The 23,655-nt window shown below is 42.4% G+C and overlaps 2 protein-coding genes across 5 annotated transcripts in view; one reads left to right on the forward strand and one right to left on the reverse strand.

The window, feature by feature from the left end:
• Positions 1-23,655, reverse strand: part of prmt3 (protein arginine methyltransferase 3) — a 99,406-nt gene that overhangs the window by 66,072 nt on the left and 9,679 nt on the right. For all 3 annotated transcript variants that reach the window (XM_086179520.1, XM_086179518.1, XM_086179519.1), the window contains exons 10-11: positions 20,716-20,815; positions 11,185-11,263 (exon numbers count right to left, since the gene is read on the reverse strand). In XM_086179520.1, the coding sequence (XP_086035646.1) occupies positions 11,185-11,263; positions 20,716-20,815 (179 nt within the window). The remainder of the gene's footprint in view (positions 1-11,184; positions 11,264-20,715; positions 20,816-23,655) is intronic.
• Positions 2,973-10,162, forward strand: LOC147269100 (histone acetyltransferase p300-like). Of its 2 annotated transcripts, none has more exons than XM_086193881.1 (16): positions 2,973-3,299; positions 4,066-4,148; positions 4,419-4,463; positions 4,827-4,945; positions 5,136-5,375; positions 5,662-5,750; positions 6,019-6,099; positions 6,478-6,534; positions 6,654-6,731; positions 6,839-6,906; positions 7,017-7,167; positions 7,316-7,576; positions 7,703-7,868; positions 8,009-8,191; positions 8,319-8,536; positions 8,716-10,162. In XM_086193881.1, exons 1-16 carry the CDS (start codon positions 3,250-3,252, stop codon positions 8,723-8,725), a joined length of 1,899 nt encoding a protein of 632 aa, XP_086050007.1. In that variant the 5' UTR covers positions 2,973-3,249; the 3' UTR covers positions 8,726-10,162. The 2 variants fall into 2 exon arrangements, with proteins under 2 accessions (XP_086050007.1, XP_086050015.1); XM_086193889.1 differs by lacking the exon at positions 2,973-3,299 and adding an exon at positions 3,823-3,928 and having other exon boundaries at positions 8,716-10,161.

Below are 23,655 nucleotides of genomic sequence, written 5' to 3' on the forward strand. Positions count from 1 at the left end.
CTCTCAGCCACTCCCTGCCAAACAATGGTGGAGCACCCACCTTCACCACGTACAATGGCAAATCAGCATGTTGCCTATTCAACTCCACATGCACTGTAATAACTCCTTCTGGTGGCAAAGGCTCTCCTGAGTATGTCTTAAGGACAACATCAGTGGGTTGTAAAGGGACTTTGTGTAGCTTTCGTTTGTACAGTTCATACGGAATCACTGACACCGCAGCCCCTGTATCTAACTCCATCTCCATTTTTTTTCCATTTACTATTGGCCTTAGTGATATGCACGAATTTTCCCTTTCTGTGACACTGCATACAGCCCTAAGTCACTGTCGCTGTCTGATTTTGTTTCTTCAAGGTCACTTTCACTAGCCTCAACGTGATGTATTCTTTTCTTTCTATCTTTCCCACTGCGTCTGTTTACACTACTCTTTTGTTCAGCCTTTCCCCCTTTTTGTCTATTTTCCTTCTCCTGACTGTTTTTAGCTTTACCCCTGCACATTCGTTTTGTGTGGCCTTTCCTCCCACAATGGTGACAGTCGCGATCTTTATACCAGCAGTCGTCATCATTATGACCCGCATTCCCACAGCGGGGGCATTTCCCACTTTGCGAAAACACCGCATTCACTTTCAATGAGCTGCTTAACTGCTGCACGTCGCGTGCCGCTGTCTCGGCTGACCCTGCTACTTCAATTGCCTTTCTAAACGTGAGCTTATCTTCCGTTAACAAACGTTTCTGTACGGCTTCACATTTCAATCCACATACGAATCTGTCCCTCAGGGCGTCCTCTAAGTAAGCTCCAAACTCGCATTGTTCTGACAGTCGTTTTAGTACCGCTACGTACTGCGCTATTGTCTCTCCCTCCCCCTGATTTCGCTTATGAAACCTAAACCTCTCTGCTATGACAAGCGGTTTCGGAGTGAAGTGGTCTTTTAGCACAGTCACTATTTCCTCATAGGTCTTGTCACCGGGTGTCATGGGCGCTACTAAACTACGAAGCAGCCCGTACGTTTTCGGTCCCATTACACTAAAGAGCACCGGCCGTTTCTTAGCAACGGTTATATCATGAGCCAGCACATAGTGTTCAAAACGTTCAATGTAAGTCGCCCATTGTTCACCAGACTCGTCAAAGGCGTCCATATGTCCAATAATTCCTGCCATCGTGCGTCTCTCTGGGATCGTTGGAACTTCCGACGCGCTTGAAACACTTGTTGCCGCCGTTGTATGCTCTTCCGCTGACAGTTGACTCATAGCCGAGTTAGCACATTAGCTAACCAACACGCGAGTGTTCTTTTAGTCCAAAACTCACAAAAAGCTGACTTGGCCTTTACAGCCAGTTGATGAAAGTCTTCCGGACAACACGACTCGTCGCCAATTTATGTTATGTCGCTCCCTTATTGTGTTAGTACACCTTATTACTTGACACACGGAGCAAGAGAACAGATTCGTGTTGATTCATTCGGCTCTTTATTTCTTCTTCTGACTGGCTATTGTTTACAGTCAAGGTAGCCCTAGCGGCGGTTTGCTCCCCCTGGTGGCAAGTACAAATATAACATCCAGGTTCATACATAACATTGTTGACGCCAAATTCTGACCCTACCATCTGAATGTCGCAGCGGAAATGGAGACTCATCAGACCAGGCAACGTTTTTCAATCTTATGTTGTCCAATTTTGGTGAGCCTGTGCGAATTGTAGCCTCAGTTTTCTGTTCTTAGCTGACAGGAGTGGCGCCCAGTTTGGTCTTCTGCTGCTGTAGCCCATTTGACGCAAGGTTCGAGGTGATGTGCGTTCAGAGATGGTCTTCTGTATAACTTGGTTGTGACGAGTGGTTATTTGAGTTACTGTTGCCTTTCTATCAGCTCGAACCAGTCTGGCCATTCTCCTCTGACCTCTGTCATCAACAAGGCATTTTCGCCCACAGAACTGCCGCTCACTGGATATTTTCTCTTTTTCGGGCCATACTCTGTAAACCCTAGAGATGGTTGCGCATGAAAATCCCAGGAGATAAGCAGTTTCTAAAATACTCACACCAGCCCGTCTGGCACCAACAACCCTGCCACGTTCAAAGTCACTTAAATCACCTTTCATCCCCATTCTGATGCTCGGTTTGAACTGCAGCACATTGTCTTGACCATATCTACATGCCTAAATGCATTGAGTTGCTGCCATGTGATTGGCTGATTAGTAATTTGCGTTAATGAGCAGTTGGACAGCTGTGGCTAATAAAGTGGCCAGTGAGTGTATATACAGTATGTCTCTGGAAGCCTCAGTCTGACCAAAGTGTGAGAGCAGAGCTGAGAGCTGTGCCTTTAAGAACCCCTCCCCTGCTGCTCTCTGCCACCTGTGCTGGAGTGGAGAGGAGAGGAGGAATTTCAGAGTTTTTTGTGTGAAAAATGCTCAGAAATCCCCAGATTTGGGCCTAAAGTTAAATGTAATATATTTTTATAGGGATTTTTATCAGGAATATAGTAATGTTATTTGTGAAATGGTGCGAGTTATAGCTTAGATGTGAGAAGCGTCTGTTTAAGGCAATGTGTGCCTGAGGAGACGGTCTCCCCATTAGTTTACAGCGTAAGATTAAAAGTGGGTCCTTGACTTTGAGGGCTTATAAAATCCAAACCGTTTGAGTTCTTACAACGTTTTTGATAGCTTTTGTTCAGCACAGTGTAATGAGTCATGTATTCAATTTTGAAGTTGACACCATGAACGCCCCAGGAGGACATAACACTTGTTCGGGGTCCAAAATGGGGACAAAATTGTCCTTTCGTGTCCATATTGTGGACTTCCTGTTGGATTTAGGTCATAAGTGTCTCCATGGTCCGTGGAGGGCTGTAGAATGTGTTTTAGAAATGTAGGTGGCCCTGTGGAGCACATTTTGGCACTTGGTGGGTTCATTTTTACATGGTATTAAAATTTTTGGCCAGACCGGATGTGCGTGCCAAATTTGGTGAGTTTTTGAGCGTGTTTAGGGGGTGAAGTTACGGTTCAAAGTGGCTCAAAGAAACAAGCGTTGCAAAAACAATACCTCCTTCGGGCTCAGGCCCTAAAAAAACAGGCATGTGTGACCCACGTGTGTTCATCGTCTCGTGTGAAAGAATTTATCACAATGTTCGGTGTTTGTTCATTTTAAAAGCGTTGTGCTCTTTCTCTAAATATGTGGGGCTCTGGTGACAAGGGAGTCACTCCTGCTATGAAGCGTGATCCCAACATCTGTGTCAACATCCTGCAATTGCAGTCAGCAAATACAGACAACCATGAACCAGCGAAGTCTGTCAAGGGGACTTCCAAAGAAGGATATTAAAAGGTATCATGTTGGTGTCCAGAAATGCTAGTTAGAATACAGGGATCAAACAGACAAAATATTCAGTGCTCAGAGAGAAATGCAACTTCACGAAGCAGCAAAGTGATAGTCGGTTCAAAAGTGCGAATCAAATCAAATCCATCAGTTAATATTGTCAAGTCATAAAAAAGTCAGAACTCTCAGATCACAGGAAGTGTGCTGCATTTTTCATTAAAACAACAATTTGGATGGGGGGGGGGGGCATCCATCTAGTGAGGAGCCCAAATTCAACTTAATGGTGTCTTTGCAATCTGCAACAAACGAAGCCACCGACTCCTCCTCTGAAGTCAGAGATAGAAGTCAGAACTCTGAGATTACAGTCAAGGATCAGTGTCAAGACTGCAAGACTGAAGGCAGAGGTCAGATTTCATTGTCTTCACTGCAGACACTGGGCTTGACACTGACAGACATGACAGAGGTCAGTTGGCAAAGACGTCACAACAATGATGTTAAGTTTTACAGTTCAGGGACTGAAGCCAATGAGGATGACAGACCAGGACAACATATTTACAAGGTATAAGACGCTCCGAAAGCTAAATCCTAGCACCAATCAAACTTCTGCCAAGGCCCCTGATTTCTTAAGTCCACCTGAGGTATTTTATCTGCATTTCATACTCCACTGTTGTTACATCAGACGGCGGTCTTTTAATTTGATCGAAATTGAAACTTCAACAAATGCATGTCACGTTTCCCAAGAGCCTGAGGTGTTGTCTTCATATTTAATTTACAGATACAAACTTGACTTCTTTGGAATGAAGTCAGCAAAGAAATCCTTTAGGAAGCATCGCCAGACTCCATTCTCAGGAGACCCCAGTATGTATAAACACACCTAATCTTAACCATCACATCTGATGATGACTAACGAAGGCAAAAAGAGCACCGTTCACCTAAACAGGATTCAAATTAATACCTCAATGTATCACTGATATCCTTAGTTCTTTTACAAAACGCTCACATCAGCTTAATATGCCTTACAGACACTTTATCTTATGGTTGTAAGGTATATCTTGTACACATTGCAAGGTTTTACTCATGATCCATGGGAGATGTGAAAAGCACTGAATCTTCTCTTCTGTTTTCTAGAGTCAAAGAGGAGAAATGATGAGACGATTGTGGTAAAGGCTCGAGGTAACTTCACATCTAGGAAATGTGTTCTCAAATGTTTTTTTTGGGGGGGGGCACCACAATTCGCTCTAAGACAGCAGTGACGATACTGGACAAGAGAGTAAACGGTGCCAAGCCTGACACTCAGACCTGGTTCCGTTTTGTTGCCACGTCTCAGAGATTGAAAATTTCAGGTTCAAGGGCTGGTGTCAGGCCAGTACGAGCCTGTGGTGTGTGATGAGTCATCCTTTTTGGCATTCTTCTTCCACCCCTACTTGTCTTGGAGCTTCCCAATCATAGCCTCTGCATCCCATCTGTCTTTTTAAACTGACAAATTCTGTTGTTCTTCCCACCTCCAAGTCTCTGATTTGATCTTTTTCCCTCCAGTGTCTAAGAAGGAGCAGCTGCGCCAAGCTCTCATGCCGACCCTAGAGGCTTTGTACCGGCAGGACCCTGAGTCCCTTCCTTTCCGTCTGCCAGTGGACCCCCAGATACTGGGAATACCTGTACGTATTCCAACAAGTAACAAAACTGACCTAATAAAGTACTGCTCTGGCTGCCATTTTGCCTCAAATAGGAAAAAATTTTTAAAAACACATAAAATGTTGACAGTTTATCAGAAGTTTGACATTGAAATGAATATTTTAACGCTCCACATAACTGTTCAATTCATGGTCTTTGCCACCTCCAAACCAGGACTATTTTGAGGTTGTAAAGAAGCCCATGGACCTGTTGACCATCAGGAGGAAGCTGATCAGTGGGCAGTACAAAGACCCGTGGCGGTATGTCGAAGACGTCTGGCTCATGTTTAACAACGCCTGGCTCTACAACAAGAAGACCTCACTTGTCTACCAGTACTGCTCCAAGCTGGCCGAGGTGTTCGAGACTGAGATCGATCCTGTCATGAAGAGCCTGGGATACTGCTGCGGAAGGAAGGTAAGGCACAAGCTCATACGGTTGGGCATTAATCTGCTCAGGCCCCTTTCGCAACAACAAGTTATTGCAGGTTCTTGAATCGGAGACTAAAAGATTCAAGAACCTGCCATATTAATATTTCAAAAATTCTCAGTCTATGCGGGATGTTTAAGTCCACAAATGACAAAACCAATAAAAAAGGAAAGTATATCCAGAAAACATTACATGCTAGTATTTCTCATGCTCAGCCGAGGCAACAACTTCCTTTCTTTCAACAACTTTTTCTCTTTGTCTCTTGTTGTTACAGTTTAGCTTTAACCCCAGTGATTTACCCTGCGGTGGAAGAGAAAAATGCAAAATCCCACGTGACACAATTTATTTTAACTACCAGAACAGGTAAGGCCAACTAACACATCAGAACACAAGCAACACACAAATCAGCACCAAAACAATACAAAAAAATAACAGCAGTATTGACATTTAGATGTTTTGGCTGTGAAAATGCAGCCAAGTGATGTATCTGATTATTTTCACACTGAATGTATTTCCCTCAATGGTGCAGTCACAGATAAGTTTTAATTTGTCTTCAAATGGTTTCCCTGGCACCATTTCCATTTCAGTTTACATCCTGGCATTAACCCAAATCTGGTCTTCTTGTTCACAGGTTCAACATCTGCCAGAAGTGTTTCAATGAAGCCCGGGGCAACAGAATTTCCCTGATACATGACCCCTACACGCCTTGGATGTGAGTACCACTTAAACTTCCAGACAAGCTTTTATCCTCAGGTATCCGAAGCTGATATTTGTATTCTCTACATCATAATGTCGAAACTTCCATGGTCATTTTGATTTGGTCATGAAAATTAACACTGAAAAACCACTGGACATCTGGCCAGCTCCTGGAGATGTCCAGTGGTTTCTGCTCTGGTCACAATGAATCATCCTGATAGAACTTGAACCACTGCAGGGCAGTAAGAAGCTTATTTTTGCCAAATAAAATGTGGGTCGACAGTGCATGTAGTTGCATTACAGCTGAGGATGACCTTGCTTTTGGTTCCACATTGTGAATGTTCTCATTCTTGTTGTTCTTGTTATTTAGTTTGTATTTTGATCTTTCTCACAGGAACGTTGAAAAAAGCCACTTCCAGCCAATGAGGAACGACAACTATGTCCCTGAAATGTAAGTCTCCCTCTAAGTTCATTTCCTGCACTAAATTTAGTCACCTGTGCACTGAAGAGGGAGAATTCAATGATGTCACGTCTGACTATGTCTGTCGTTTCTGCTGTTGTTGTTTTCAGGTTTGTAAAGTGTAACGACTGCGGTCGGAAAATGCATCAGATCTGTGTGCTGCATAATCCCATTGTATCGCAGTCAGGGTAAGCCATCTTTGACGCAACTTTGGAAAATATATTTTAGAGCACCCGGCAACGCTTACTAACCTTTAAATGTAACCGTTGATTAACCATTTCCTCCCAAACCACAGATTTACATGTGACAACTGCCTCAAGAAGTCATCCAAGACGAGGCCAGAGAACACATACACGGCCAAAAGTAAGTGGAATATATTCCTCGCATGCTTCATGCCGTTGTTTTATCCAACAGTTTCAGCAGAATAGATGTTTGTATGAACTTTGCTAAAATGGCTCCTTGGTCTTTTGCAGGGCTTCCCCAGACCTGGCTGGGCAACTATCTGGAGCACCGTGTAAATAGCTTCCTTAAGCAGCAGAACCAGCCTGAAGCGGGCAAGGTCATCATCCGTGTGGTAGATGCCACAAACCAGATGGTGCATGTCAAGCCGCACATGAAGTCCAGGTAGGAGATGAAGTCCTTAGTCCAGTAGAGGAAGCAGTAGGGTTTAGCCGCTGATCGAAACGTTTCTCTGATTTTTTGACCATCATTAAACTGCTGGCTTTCTGTTAACCTTTCTCCTGAACCTGTCTTGTTCGTTTCTCTTTTCCAGATTTGTCGACAAGGGGGAGATGCCTGCCTGCTTTCCCTACACAACGAAAACAGTATTTGCCTTTCAGGAGTTGGACGGGGTGGATGTCTGCTTTTTTGGGATGCAGGTGCAAGAGTACGGCTCCAACTGCCCGCCTCCCAATCACAAAAAGGTCTACATTGCTTATCTTGACAGCGTACACTTTTTCCAGCCTGGACACCTGAGGACTGCTGTTTATCACGAGATTCTGCTGGGTTACTTGAATTACGTCAAGAAGCGAGGGTAAGCAAAAAGCTCAATATTTGTGAGGTAAAACAACCTTACAGAACATTATGGTAACACAGTGAAATCAAATGAATGCTTCTCCTTGACACTACCCCAAATTCATTAACCCTCACCCTGTCTCAGGTTTACAGCAGCTTATTTTTGGTCATGCCCGCCTTCTGACGGGGATGATTACATTTTTCATCGCCATCCAGCAGACCAAAAGATCCCTGACTCTGAACGTCTGCGTAAATGGTATCAGAAGATGCTGGACAAGGCCGTAGCTGAGGGCATAGCCCATAACTACAAGGTACCACTTGTTTTCATCATAAAAACTCTCCCACATCATACAAAATTTGCCAGTGCCAGACAATATCCACGCCACAAGATCAAGTTGTGGAGTTTCCATGACTGTACATTTTAATGTGTTTTTTCCGCTTTGCCCCTCAGGACATCTTCCAACATGTACTAGATGAGAATTTGAGTGCCAAGGATCTAGTATATTTTGAAGGGGACATCTGGCCCCGCGCCCTGGAGGACTGTGTCCAGGATCAGGAAGAGGACGAAGAAGAGGAACAGGACTGCAGTGACAACCTGACAAACAGAGTCTATGCCAGAGCAGAGCAAAATGAGGTACGTACATCTACATTTCTCTCAGCTAGCTGCTAATTCTTGTTCAGAGGATGAACGGCATTTACAAGAAGCACATTGATGCAGCAACTGATCCTGTCAACTGATCCTGTCCACTCTTAATTCCCAGGACTACTTTGTAATTCAGCTCAATGAGGTGTCAACAGCCAACATCCAGCACCCCATTACTGACCCAGACCCCCTGATGTATAGCAACTGGATCGACGGTTCCGGTTCCTTCCTGGAACTGTCGAAGCAAAGAAACCTGGAGTTCAGTTCTCTCAGGAGGTCCAAGTGGAGCACAATGCACATGTTGTTTGAGCTCCACAGTCAGCTCCACATCGTGAGGTGAGAATCAAGGCTCTCTGAAATCTTCCAAATCTTGAATTGAGAGGAGCAGCTGGTGTCCCTCCAAACTACTGCAGCACAACTAACTGCAGGATTGTAGTTTGCCTTATATTTACATGGAAAGCTTTAACAAATACTACACGTCAATTAATTAATAATTCCTTTCTCATGCTATTCAGAGTCCTGTAGCCTCTTGCCATCCCAGTATCCAGAGCAGTGCCATTTCAAGAGAGCTACAATCAAACAAAGGGACCAGAAAATTGAACAGCTGGAACAAAGGATTGACGACATGGAGCAGGACTCCTGGGCTGATGACCTGACGTAACGTAACAGCTATGCAAGGGCTACAGTCAGTCAACATCAAGATGTAGACGCACCAGCTGAGGAGCCACACACTCTGGAGCAACAAGTGGTCCGGTTCCTGTGCAGCAACAACATCTACCTTGACATACAACAAATTTCAGCTTGTCGCACTCTACCACGCAAAGATAGACAAGCCAAGCCTGCGAATTTGGTAAAATTAGTGAATGAAAGCACAAGATTAAAGTGTTGAATAAGTGGAAAAACCTTACGGCTACTGGGGTGTATTCTAATGAGCACAAGACAAAGAAAAATGACAAAATAGCCTGGAAGGCCCACAAACTCAGAGAGCCAACCAAAATTCAAGCAACAAGGACAAGGAATGGAAAAGTGTTCCTAAACTGAAATGGACCACCAGAGGAAGCTAAGGTGTTTGCAGGACGAAATCCAAGCGGTCTGGACTGGGATTGTGCCTCCACAAGGAGCAAAGCCAGCTCAAGACATTCATCTGCAGAAGATTTTACATCATCATGCCCAGAGAAAAAGAATGTGGCAAATATAGTAAAGAAGATATTTCAGTATTTTTGTGTGTTTTTCAGAATATTTTGTTTCCTTTCATTAAGTGATGGAGTTGATTTAAATTTCATTCTTGAACTGAACTGAAAGTTCCTCAATCTTTTCAGCTCTCACAGACTGGGGTGGTGCAGTCAAAACTGGAAGAGCTGAAATAGTTTGTTGTTGGTGTTGTTCTGGTTTCAGAATTTACGGAGCCATTAGATTGCTGTTTTACCTCCTGCCAGGAGCGTTCCTCTTTTTTGTGTTTTTTTGTTGTCAACAGGAAATTTAACCCAGTGAAATTTTGTTTTCAAAGGATGAACACCAGCAAATACATTTCGTTACATTTGAATATTGTGTGGATTTTAAATTCTGCATTCATGTTTTGTTGACAAAAAAAAAAAAAGACTTCATGACATTCGTGATGCATTGATTGCGGTTGTGTGACCAAGCCTCACCACAAGACATAGAACAGTAATTATGGCCTATTATGTGAAACGGAATGTCAAAACATCCCACCAAATCAAAGAGATCTACAACAGTAACATGAGGAGCCAAGAGGACTTGGTTAATGCGGACTGTTGAGGCGATACTGTTATAAGGAGGAATGCGACTGTCAGGTGTTTCAGCCGTTGTACCTCTGGATAGCAAGGAACCTGACACCAGCAAGTGGCAGGCAGCCGGCTGGCTTCGTTTTTAGTGGCTACATCTGGATAGCTCTGCGGTCTGAATTTATAGAGCGTGCACAGCTTCCTGAGTATTCCAACATTCAACATCTCTTCCTCACCATCTTGAAATACTTGATATACGTAATATATGAGTGATGAACACATGTGACGTGCAGTCCAAGACCCACCCACAAGGACTGCGTCACCTGTATGTTAACCAATGAAATAAATTCAACTTTTTCATTCGGCTTCGGTTGTTTCCATCTCACATCTAATCTGTGTAGGGGTGGAGCATTTTACTGTTTATCCATCTGTTTCATTCCCACTACAACCCTGGCTGGGATGTAAGAGGAGAAACACCCTCACATTGGTGTTTTATTTCCATTGTGCAGCGCCCCCTGTTGATTATGTAATGGTTCAGGTCAAAACTGAGAGTGCTGGCCAGTTCAGAAAACAGGTTGAAGGGTCATAAAATCTTGAACAGTACGGGTTCAAGAGACTGCAGCAATTTTGTGGGAAAAGGGTCTGAATTTGCAGCCTCCTGGCTCTGGTCCTGACCTCAGGCTTTGTGCAAAAACATGCCAAACACTTGGGCAGTGTCAGAGCAACTGGACATTTCTACATGAGATGCAAAAGTAATTCTTTCAACAATACTCTTAATGCATCCTCTATACAATTAAAACTAAACTCAACTACTCTGTGCCCATGTTCCATCTTTACAAAGTCCTCAAATGATGATGTCATGAAAACAGCAGTGTATCGAGGTATGGTGGGGTGCTGAGCCGCCAAAATGACTGAACTCTTCATCTATTTGTTACACCCTCAATGAGCATCACCCTGATTAGAGGTCTGGCATTGCATTCCATGTTCAATTTGTACATGAGACCCTTTATTGCAAAAATACAGTATATCATTTCCACTCATAAAATACTGTCTTTTTTCCACTGAGCTAATTTTATTTTATTCCTGTGAACTGCATATATCCAGAGAGGGGCTGAAATGTGTGCTGCCAGTTGGAAATAACAAAAAATACCATCAGACACTGCCAGCCATGTGATACATGTGTAATATAGCTACTATACCTTCGAGAGTGAGGATAAATGGAAGTGAGAATGTGTGACCCACCTGAGCCACCGTCAGCCAAGTAGAGGTCTCTGGCATACAAGACAGAGTCCAACATGGACTCAAACAGCAGGAAGTAACCCTGAGGAGAGAGGAAATGAACATTACTCACACAAGTATTCTGAAAAAGCTCACGGAGCCGGTATCGTTGACGTTCAGGGGTTGAACAGAACATCACAATGGCAGAAATTTGAATTAGCAATGACTGTAGCGTGGTCTGCTATACAGCATCCAAAAGTTTGACCCTGGGCTGACCTCCTGTTCTGCTCCAGTAGATGGCACATTAACCGTGGTATTATTTCATTAATGCTGAAATTGCGTTTTGTCCACATCTTGTTGGCTTCGACCTGAGTGGCAGTTACTGCTGACAAATGACTTTTTCTACCTGCTACCCCCCCAAGCAGCGGATCAGCCAATCAGACAAGCCAGACCTGACACACTACCCCATTCAATAGGTTATTTTATGTGAGTGGGTTCAAACATGGACGGCAATGTCAATCACAGTGTAAAAACCTTTGAAATGACATAACTGATGGAATTTGTGATGGGAACCTTTCGCCTGGAAAGGGAAATGGGAAGGAGGAGAGGTGAGGGCCAGGATGGAGTTACTATGGTGACAATGCTTTTTTTTTTTTTACGTGTTGTGAAGAAAAAGTGGAGTGGAAGAAGAGTGAGACAAAGGCATACAGGAAGAACGCTGTTGCCAGCTGAATAGTAATTTACTGAGATAAGAGCCTTATTATTTAAATTAAGACAGTCTTTCATTGGCGGGAGGAGAGTGAGCAGCAGACAAACACGGGAAACCAGCCCTGATTTATAACTCGGACACTAAAATCGTCACCATCTCTGTCACGGGCCTGAGCTGATAATGACAACAAAGATGAAGCTGATATAACCGACTCATCCTCCGCGCGGTGATAAAGGGATACATCCTCTCTGTTTATTGGTCGTGGATGGTCTCAAACCAAAGTCAGACACCCAGCTCGTCTGTTGCTGACTGTGGTCCACTCAATGACCTTAACAGCACACCGTTTTTAAAACCTTCACACAGGCCTCATAATTTAGAGCCCAATTTCACGGGACACTGCTTCACTTGAAGGGAAAAAGGATATGAGAGAGAGCCATGCCTAAAAGCAGAGTCCCACCTTACATTTATCTCCAATGATGCTTCAGGATTACTGCACCCACCCACCCCCCGCCTTCCATGTCCTCCTGGATGACAACCCTCTGCTTTATACACCTGAAATGTTGTCCTAAAATTCAAAAACATAGCTCCATCATTTAAAGTGGGAGGGGAAGTTTGAAGTTATGTGACTAACATTTGCCTAATTGCACCGAGTTTTTTTCAGGTTATCCTAATGTACATATGCCCGTTCACACATGCCAGTCTGATAAACAAAATATCGCAGGGACATCTTTAGGGAGATCCAAATTTAACACAAACATCCACTTCAGTTTAAGAATGACCTAAAAAAAAATTCTCCAGGTGGTCAAATCTCCAAGTTCAATGTCAGACTGACAGGCATACAACCACACTTCAGTAAGATGTACCTTAGATGAAAAGACAATCGATTCCTCTGTTTTAAACATGACAGTAATGAAGCAGGTGTTATGTTTCTACATTTTTCTCTACATTTAACCTGTTAAGCTGGTATTTTACCAAGTTCATCTTATTGGAAATTTCATCCTGTCAATGTTGCAAAAACACTGGATCAGTAATTTCAATTTCCTCCACTACAAACAACAGCATAGCCCTGGGAGTGATGTCTACCACTTTCAAGCAACGTTATGACACAAGAGGTCATCTAGTATTTTGACAATTGTTAGTGTTCCACACACAACTGCAATACAATTTGAAGTGGAAAAAATGTATTTTAAGACAGAGAGTGAGATGAAGATGTCTTAACATGAGGATACTAATGTGACATCCTTTGTGCTTTTGATCAGTGTCATTACAGAGACTATCTTAAAAAAGCGGTTGCTAATAGCTAGCATTATAGTGAATGAGTAGCAATCAGCAAGTGTCTTTTTTCCACTTCTTGTCTTCCTCTACAAATGTTCTACATTGAGAGTCTGAGCCCATTTCTAGTATGTGCAAGTAACCCTACAAGCTAGTGGGAGTTTTATGCCTGTTAAGCCCAATTTACAGCTACACAGAGCCATACAGTTTGGAAGACAGATGACAGAGTCATTTTTCTTCTTCCCACAGGTCAGTGTACTACCAAAATGATGTTTAAAATGTTCTATTCAGCAAGAATGGGGCAACATGTTGCTTTTGGACCAGTATTAAGTCAGGTATGAGGGTTAGCTAGCGAGCGTAAAAATGCATGAGTAGAAAGATTAAACCAACTGACCAACCATACATATTGTATACATACATATATACATACATATATAAATATATATATACACATATTGTATATATATACATATATACATACATATACAAACATGCATATACATACATACATACATATATACATACATACATATATACATACATACATGCATATACATACATACATGCATATACATACATACATACATATATACATTCATACATATACATACATACATACATACATATATACATTCATACATATACATATATACATACACATACATACATATATACATACATACATACATATATATACATATATACATACATATATACATACATACATATATACATACATATAATTACACACACATATATATACATATATATATATATATATATACATATGGATAGAGGGAGAGAGAAAGCATAACCAAGTAAAACTAGTAAATAACTAGTTGTGAAATTCTTTTGAGCAAGTAGGTTGTTAAGAAGCACTTTGATGGACTGGCCAATGTGATAATCAATAGCAGTGAATCAAAAACTTTTACCATGTTTTAACATGTTAGTTTCTCAAACAACACAAACAGATTCACTGCACCACGTAAGACTACATTCAACTCATTTTTCAAATTTATCAAACTTTATCTTGATTCACTTGTTTAAAAAGACTGGACCGAATCACGTACTTTTTGGATACCGTCTAAACTCATTGATGTGTCTGTCAGCGGGCTCTTGGACACCGACAGGCAGGGATGTCAGACAGCTATGCTGGTGCAGTATAGTCACTGTGCATTTCCATAAAAGAGACTAATGAAAACCTAATGAGAATGGGCTGGAGCAGCTTATGCACATTAACAAAATTAGCATATAAAACACATTCCCCCAGCGCAGGCTACCACACATGCTCCCATCCACATATGCACACATACAAAAATGCCACTACCATAGTTGTGTTTGTCAAGAGTTTTAGCATTTTCATCCTGTTGTCACTGACATTCACTTTGCACAAAATAATCACTACTACTGTGTTTTCTTCTTGAATCCATCTTTTATGATCAATCTTTCATTGTTTCCATGTTTTTAGTAGCTTGAAGCAGAATGCTACAACCCTTTGAGGGGTACCATTTACAGATTTGTGTGTCCATCAACATTTAAGAGTGAGATGCTTGCAATTATATGAGTTTCATACATCATCTGCATCAGCAGTTTAGCATGTCCTCCACCCTCCTCTCTCTTTCCGCATTTAATACAAGTCCTCCTCAATTACTGCAGATCATCATCCCTTCAATCCCAGGAGGGCCACAGAAAAATAAAGGAGATGGTGTGTGTGTGTGTGTGTGTGTGTGTGTGTGTGTGTTTGTAGTGGTGCGCCTCCATGCTTCACTAAACCCCAAAAGGCGGGACCTCTACATTGACAAGCCTCCCTACTATACTAGTATCTGGACATATGATGCCAATTTACCATAAACACATCACATACAACGCTGTGATAGATTTTTAGGGTGTTAACGCTTGGTGGGTGTACACTGTGCAGGTTCCCGTAACGACCTCATTTCCATTTCAATCTCAACGAGAAATGAGAAAGATAGTGTAAGAGAAAAGTCATTTGCAGTATAGCCATGAGGTCATTAGTAGTGGCTTTTATGAAATCAGTGATAAGGACATCATGCGATTTTTAGATGGCCAGTAAAACATTTCATTAAGTATGCAAATGATGGTGAGGTGTAAAGATGGAAATTGTTTTTTTTTTTCCACTTATCTACGGTACTTATGACTACACAACTGGATATTGAATACTGTAAGTCGGCTGCATATGAATACAACAAGATCACCTTTGTGTGCCTTTGTTTAATAAATCGTTCTTGCTATGAATTTATACACATTACAAAATATACTTGTGTTCTCGTCCATGCATTTACAGGCTGTTATCATTTTGAATGAACAGGAGGGTCATTTCTCTCCAGGAAAACTGTGTCTCCTGAACAATGCATGACTATGGGTTTGGGTTCATAAGAAGGTCTTCTGAGAGAAATATCAGCTGCATGAGTTTCATGTTCTGCGTCCACCAATAACATTCAAAGTGTTTCTCCTCGGAAACTAACTTTTTTGCTGTTCTTGTGACTGGATTTGGCTTGTAATGATGTCATGGTTTTGGGTTTTTTTTTGTGCAATCAGATCTTACTGAGGTGTAAACACAATCCATAAAATGTGCACACATCTGTACCTATGACATCATCATCCTGGTCTATAGTGATATACGGATGGGCTCATTGTCACCATTTGAATACCCATATGTGCGTAATTCACAAACCCATCATGTCATCTCCTCCTCTCATTATCACTGTGACCCTCATCCAGTTGCCCACCGTCAAACATGGCAAGTAACCCTTGAAAAATACATGCTACCTTGGTGCCCCCAAATCTGGCTAATTTTCCTCCCAAAAATCCATCCATCCATTTTCTGCTGCTTATCCTGTTAAGGGTCACGGGGGGGTGGAGCCTATCCCAGCAGTCTTCAGGTGAGAGGCGGGGTTCACCCTGGACAGGTCACCAGTCCATCACAGGACCAACACATAGAGACAGACAACCATTCACACTCACAGTCACACCTACAGTCAATTTAGAGTATCAATCAGCCTCGTCCCCTCTTGATGTCTTTGGACTGTGGGAGGAAGCTGGAGTACCAGAGAGAACCCACACAGGAACAGGGAGAACATGCAGACTCACACAGAAAGATCCTGTGATGGAGCTGGGACTGGAACCTGGAACCTTCTTGCTGTGAGGAGACAGTGCTGACCACTGCACCACTGTGCCGCCCCCAAAAAATCCATCAAAATAAAATATAAGATTCTCCAAAGACAGTTTATATCACATGCACTGGCCTAACAAACAATACATCACCAAGAACAAATGAAATGGGTCGCTGCATCCAAAGTTGTTTATCAGGTAGTTGGCTCAAGACACTTCTGTGGAGTTTTAAGGTCCATGGGGGGGGGGGGGGGGGGGGTGTACATGCAGCCAATTAATCCTCATTACAACATAGACGTACCTGTGGCATGGTCACTGTGTGTGTTTGTGTACACATGCATCTACCAGTGAGTAGATGGGGTGTGATTGACAGCTAGACAGTTTAACGGACAGGAAGACTGATGACTACCATCCTCTTCTGAGGCAGGTGAGGCACCCAGCACCAATAATGAGGCTACAGAGTAAAGGATGCCGTTAATTTGTCTTCACTCTTCCACCACACACAACACTTTGTACTTTTTGTGTTTGTGTGTAGAAAAGTGCCACATACTTTTTATGTGGCACACATAATAAGTATGTGTGCTCGTTTATAGTCAAACTGAGTCCACCTCAAGGTGAAATATCAGAGATGTAGGCACTCCACAGCAAGTTGGACAGTCTTCTTTGACTTGTTCAGGGTTCCTTTCACATTGTAATGGAACAGGTCAAACAATTTGACATTCTGAAACATTTTCAAGGCAAGTTGCTTTATTCAACAAGAAACTCACAATTCAGGGACAGTGGCCGTTATCGCTCTGTAGGAGACCATTAATAACAGAAGTACACATTTCTATGTTAGTATTATACCTCTTAGTCCACACGTACACCAAATATCTCAGGTTAAGTTTAAAAACCTACAGTGGCGCTGGAAGTTTGATCAATCAGGTCTGACCTGCAGAAGAGGTTCATTCAAAATCTAACAAGGGTAACATGCAAAGATATTTCCCATCCCTAAAAACGGCCAACATTGAGGGTAATAGGTGGAGTGTTGGCCTAGCTGGCATATTGAAGTAGGTAAATACAATAATAAGTCTTACTGTGTTTCATGGAATGCAAACTTTTGCCTGATGCACAAGAGAATTAACCTTTCTAATTATAATTGATTCCCATTTATAAAATAATGAGACTTAAAACCAGCCTTGATGGCTGCACTACCGACATCCTGACAGATGCTAGTGTGTTATAGTGTGTGCGTGTGTGTGTGTGTGTGTGTGTGTGTGTGCGTTATTCAACAAATAATGCCGGTGTGAGTTCTGACATATACATAAGCAGCAGATGTGTGCAGCTCTTACACAGTTTGTTGAATGTACTCAGTTTCACTGTTAGGGAAGAGGATTAGAGCAACATGTGATTTTTTTTACTGTTCTTAGTTTAAAGTCAGAAAATTACCAATGCAATCTGTACAGTGGCTGGCTTACAGTTCACTGTAGCGTGTGTGTGTGTGTGTGTGTTTGTGTGTGTGTATATTTATGAAATGTTAAAAATCTCTCCTGTATCACACTGCAAATCAAATCATGTTTGTTTAAGCCAACTTTGACAGTGCCCTCTCACGTCAGTATTTGTTTGTCCGTGCCACTAAACCCTCTGAAGTGATTCATCTTTATTCAGCCTGCGGGGAACTAAGCTTCCCTCCTCCTTGTCAGTCCGCCGGTCTCTTATCTGCTCTTGACTGTTTGTTTTTCAGTGTGCTGAGAGAGAGGGCCGATCAATGCTGTGAGTTATGAAATGACAGTGGCGCTACTAAAGGCAGTCTCTCAAACACTGGTGAGGCAGACACTCACCACCACTGATCCACCACATTCATCACCCATCGCCATCTATTAGTCCTGTTACCACTGTTTGTCTGCGCACTCCAATGACTCTGACAGCTGAACTTCAATTATACAATTCTCACTCCTCCATAACAGACAAAGTTGCGAATCTATGAAGCCACAGCATTCTTGTATAAGGACAAAGTAACAACCTGAACTACCTAAAACCTGCTGCTGTCAGACACCGCAGTTGTATGATTTATGATATCATTACTGTTATTCCAAGACAACATTGCTGGTTAAATTCATTTGTAGAGCCTCAACAGGGTGTCAATACTTGTTTACAGAAACATAATACGAACTATCTGAGAGAACCAGACTTCCATTCAGGCAAATGCAGTATGATCAAATAAACTTTATGAGATTTAGTAGATTTGCTCATTTGCAGAGAACCAAATGAATATCAATTTAATTAAAGTTTTCTGTTCAGAAAGTGTTACCGAAATTAAGATGATACTTGCAAGAGACATGAGAACACGCTCCATGTACACTGACATGCACACAACAGACGAAACACAGCTCTGAGACATATTGCCCTTGCTTACCATGACCATCACGGCAAACTGTAACATGCTTTCCAGAAGGCAAGAAGTTAGCAAACAACTTACAACAGTTCCAGTGTCCAACAGTACAAATGTAAAGGTTTGGCTAAAATTCAAAATATGTTTAAGATAAGGACAGAACCTAGATCAAGCCTAGATCATGCAACATGTCCCATGTGTACAGTCTTAACTTAATGCTTGTCGCTTGCTTTGGATTTTTAAAAACACACAGACACATAAAAACCTGTGTCCAGGTGAAATGAGTTTGAGTACAATGCAGTTTTACAGTCTCATACCATTGTTTATGCAAAGCTCTGACTGAACTGATTGAATTCATATTATTTTTCTCATTCAAATCTTGAAACTTTACATTTTTCTTCTACATTGGGACCCCACAATTCCAGTACAACAGACAAGTCTTTTGATTCCACCGGCTGTACTCCAGTGCCTTTTGCCTCAATCCATAGAGAACAAAGCCGGGAAAGAAATCAGACTCAAAAATGATCTACCATGTGGTGAGTTCTCAAGATAATACAACCTTCTACCCAATTTAAGTCTAAATATCAAAAAAAAAAAAAAAAAAAAAAACATATACGCCAATATAATACATCTGTGATAGGCCCATGAGAGGCCAATCAGTCGGGCCCTACACCATACATACCAACACAAGGAATTAGAGCCATCACCTCCATCTCTCTGAGGTAAAAGGTGGCTGGCTACAAAACAAGATCATTTAGTTTTAATACAGTCTAAAGTCATTTAGACCAGCAAGAAAGTCTTCAGCTGTGACAACTGTCACTTTTCCATTTTATGCAGGCAGTGTGGAGGGCAGCCTTTTCAGTCCTGGTGACTCTGAGAAATGTCTGCCATTGCATCAGTGATGAGAAGTGACTGGAGGATTCTTAGATATATTAGTGCTCAGTGAGCCAGTGTCGTCAGAGATTATGCCCCCTATCCTTCACTGTTCTACCTGCATGTCACCCGCCGAATTTCAATTTCCCTAGCGTGGGGATGGGAAGGCTCTGGCTGGCGACCCCTGTTCGTGGCCCTGGGTTTTCACGATGGATGGGGGAGGTGGAGGGGGGACAGATTCAGGATGCTCATGAATTAGGGATGACTTCAGCAGTGCATTCAACTTTGGCCGTCACGCCTGTATCACCACAGAGAATCTCCCTGATAAATGGGCATCAAGAGGAATCAAGACTGTTTCTCCTGGTTGGGTATTCACAGGAGCTCATGGAGGAGTTTAGCTCCATGTAAGCCATGTTTAAAACATGTATCACAGCTGCTGCCACATTGCTTTCTGCATGCTTTGCTGGTAAAAAACAAAGCAAGGTTAACTGGAGCATCTAGTGTACATCTTGGGAATATGCATGCACTGGGTGCATTTCCAACGGTTCTACAAAAATTAGCTTCCGAGACATTTTAACACGTGAACAGCCTTGGCCTCAGACTGGTCTTCAACACTCTATCATGGTGCAAAAGTACAGCATGGCCTCACTTTGCTGATGTTTGATACAAAAAAACCAAAGGCCTTCATTATGATCAATATTTTGGTCAAGTAATTGTTCTTGAATATATACATATTGGAATGACTGGCTCTGGTGCATGCATATACTGTTTATGTATGTACTGTATATAAACACATACCACAAATATTACATCTTGCATCCAGTAGGTGGTGCTAGCGTGTGTTATGTTGCTCTACGTTGAGCGAAGACAATACATTCAGCTTGTGGCCATGTATTCCATTTGCCTTCTCGCCACATTGCCACAAAAACGATATCAAAAAAAAAAAAAAAAAAAAAAATCAGCCTTCATTGCAGCCCATCACCAAGTTCATAAGGCACTTCGGACAAAATGTGAGATAAATGAGGTCCACCAACTACAAGGAGTACTTCGAAGTGCATAAAAGAAAAAAGTCCAACGGCTTTCCCTCGGCCCACGGTACACCCTCCCCATCACATGACATACAAATTCGGCCTCATCATTCCTGCATTATTCTATCAAAAACAATGAGTAGCTACCTAGTATGAAAGTGTGTACTGACCATCCATTCTGAGATGATGATGTCCACTTTCTCCACGGGGAGGTTGATGTCTTCTATGCGACCTTTGATCAAAGTGATCGTGTCCTCCAGTTGGTTGGATCTGCAGGACATACGGATGCAAAGTCTTACTAACAGACACAAACACGAATTTGACTCACTTTCAGGGTTCACACCATCCCTGCTCCTGATTCAAAAGTGTGTTTTAATTTCCCGTCTTTGTGACATGCCACAAGTTCAGCGTGTCCATAACGTTCATTCTGCTGTTCAGTGCTTCACAGGTAGAGTACTGTGGTGTTTTCAGATGTTTTGGGCCGAAAAAAGCTGTGTGCAGCATTAAATGAAGCTGAGGAGAACAGGCAGGTTGAACCAAACCAGAGGATTTATGAGCCATAAAAGCTGTGACAGACAGACACAAAGCAGGTCCAGCCCTGGAGAAAATATATATGTTTAAATGAAATCATATTAAACTTGTGTCACTTCTGTGAGCGAGCTCTTTTAACATTACATACTGTACTTGAACTTGAGGTGACTCTAACTGTCAGTTCCAAGGTTGATCAAGTAGATTAAAGACTAACTGATGGCCTACATAAAGCAGATCCTTTCAATGCCCTGTTTTGTCCACTTACGGCTGGATGATGTTGAACTAAATGGCACACGAGGACGTCTCCAGTGACATTTTCAAGAAACTCATCAACAGCTACTTTCACGCAGCGATTCAACTGCCATTAAAACGACCCCACCATTAAGATACTTTGCTTGTTTACACACAACCAACCAACACTTTGAAAAGCCACCTCAGTGAGTGAAATTATTCAGAACTCCTGCGTGCAGCAACAGGGGCGTGACTTGCAAACAAAACAGCCTCAGTGCCTTGAGATTGAAAATTCAAAATTTGTCACGACTTGTGAGCGGCCATAGTTTTTGTGTACATCCAGGCGTCCGTTCTCACGAGTGAAAGATAAAAAACCTGCAACTGTGGGCCAGCAGAGGTGTCAGCTCAGGTAGGAACTGGAAGATCATTGCAGCTGTTTAAATGATCCTTCCTTTCACAGCGGCCAGCCTGAGTATCAATCTCTGTGAATATTCCATTATCATGACAGCTAATGTTACCCAGGACAGAACAATTACTCACAGCGGCCCAGAGTGCATTTCTGTAGCAGCGATCCTTATCTTGAACTGTCTCTCCCCTCTCCCCTGCTCTGCTCTCGCCGCTATCGCCTCCTCCCAGAATCCAACACCCCCACACCCCCACCTCCTCCACTTTTCACAAGAGGGAAACACTGTAATCTCATTATTGGGGCAATTTAGAGGACAATGTCAGGACTCAGGGGAGAGAGAGTCAGTATCTGTGCAGCCTTGTAGGGATGTGTAAGAGCACGAGTGAGAGAGCGAATGGGGGGAGGAGAGATGCTGGGCCTTTTTTTTTATTGTAAACAGGTAATAATCTAAGAATAACATGCTTTTAAAACAAAAAAATATTACGAACTATAAACAGGGAAAAACACAAGATTACATCAAATCAAAGACTTGACATGAACCTGAATTTTGCTGGTTTACATGATTTCACTCTGCATATTATGAATCTAACATTTGCTATTTGCTGAAAAGGATATCCACAAACAGACCCTCCCCCCAACCTCTACCTCTAGTTCAAATCGGAAGTAAAACTCTAGTTTCACTCATCTATTTCACTTTTTTGTCACAATCCAAAGGATTCTATTGGGCAATCAATCAATTCCAGCCATTTAAAAAAGTATTTAGACATTATCCATTAAGGAAGTGACTGTGAAGGAAGGAATTTACAACCGGCATTTCATTTAAACTTTGGTGACGGAGTGGAGACAGGAGATGGATGCTCCTGCCCAACCAACAGGAGCCACTTTAATTACGATCCTGATATTAACATCAAGGCGAAGTGACACACACACACACACACACACACACGCTCTAAAGTTACAACTCAAGCAAACAGTGGACATAAAGGGACCCAAGGGCAGACTGTGTGTGTTTCTGTTTTTAAGTTTGTTTGTCAGTGTGTGCGTGTGTGTGTGTGTGTGTGTGTGTGTGTGTGTGTATAGGAAGAGCTGAATCTTCATCACTGGCGAACCTGCGACGCACTCTGCATGCCAACTCACACTCCAACAACGAGTCAGTGGTCTGTAAAATTAAAATGTCCTTTTCCTTCAGCAAACCCCGTTGTTTTGCTTATGCGACACTCTCTTATGTAACAGTCATAATAGCAGTCATAATGGCCCCTTACTCAAAAATGCGTTACAAAGAAAGGGGTGTGATGAAGGAAGAGGCGGCAGGATGACGGGGGGACAGTAAAGGCTCCGGTGGAGGTAAATGGGCTCTAGTGTTGAGAAATGCGCTGGAAAACTAGAAACAGATAACATCCGGAATTGGACGGAGGACTGTATTACAGCGTGCTATTAGGGGGTCATCTACATGTTTGTGTGTGTGCCTGCAGGTTGGACCATTACCGTGTGGGAGCGGAGGCGTGGGGTGAATCAGTCAGAGCGCAGGTGTAAATTACGTACATTATGGCCATGCGACTGACAGCAGCTCTATTGAAGTCAACCAGCTCCAACAAATAAAAGGTGGCTGGAGGTCACACAGACCACTTCTCCCACAACTCCCTGCTGCACACAGATGGGAAAAAGCCCATCTAAATAATGGGGAGACTCTCGAAGGACCACTACAATCTGAAAGGTGAGGGTGATGTGACTGACTGGAGTAGCTGAGCAAGAACAACCACGACCAGGCTAATCTGCTAGCATGTCAACAGCCAACTGAGAAAGAAGCTGAGTTTTAAAAATGTAATTTGTCTTTGCTGAGTACCAGAAATGATATTGCACAAACCTGACACTGCAAATGTTTTGTTTCACAGAACCATCTGAAAAAGCATTTCCAACAAAAACTTGGCTTTCACCATAATAA

Source organism: Aulostomus chinensis, chromosome 2, assembly GCF_037954235.1.
Source record: "Aulostomus chinensis isolate RoL2024-O1b breed Wild chromosome 2, RoL_Achi_v1.0, whole genome shotgun sequence".
Taxonomy (NCBI): Eukaryota; Metazoa; Chordata; class Actinopteri; order Syngnathiformes; family Aulostomidae; genus Aulostomus; species Aulostomus chinensis.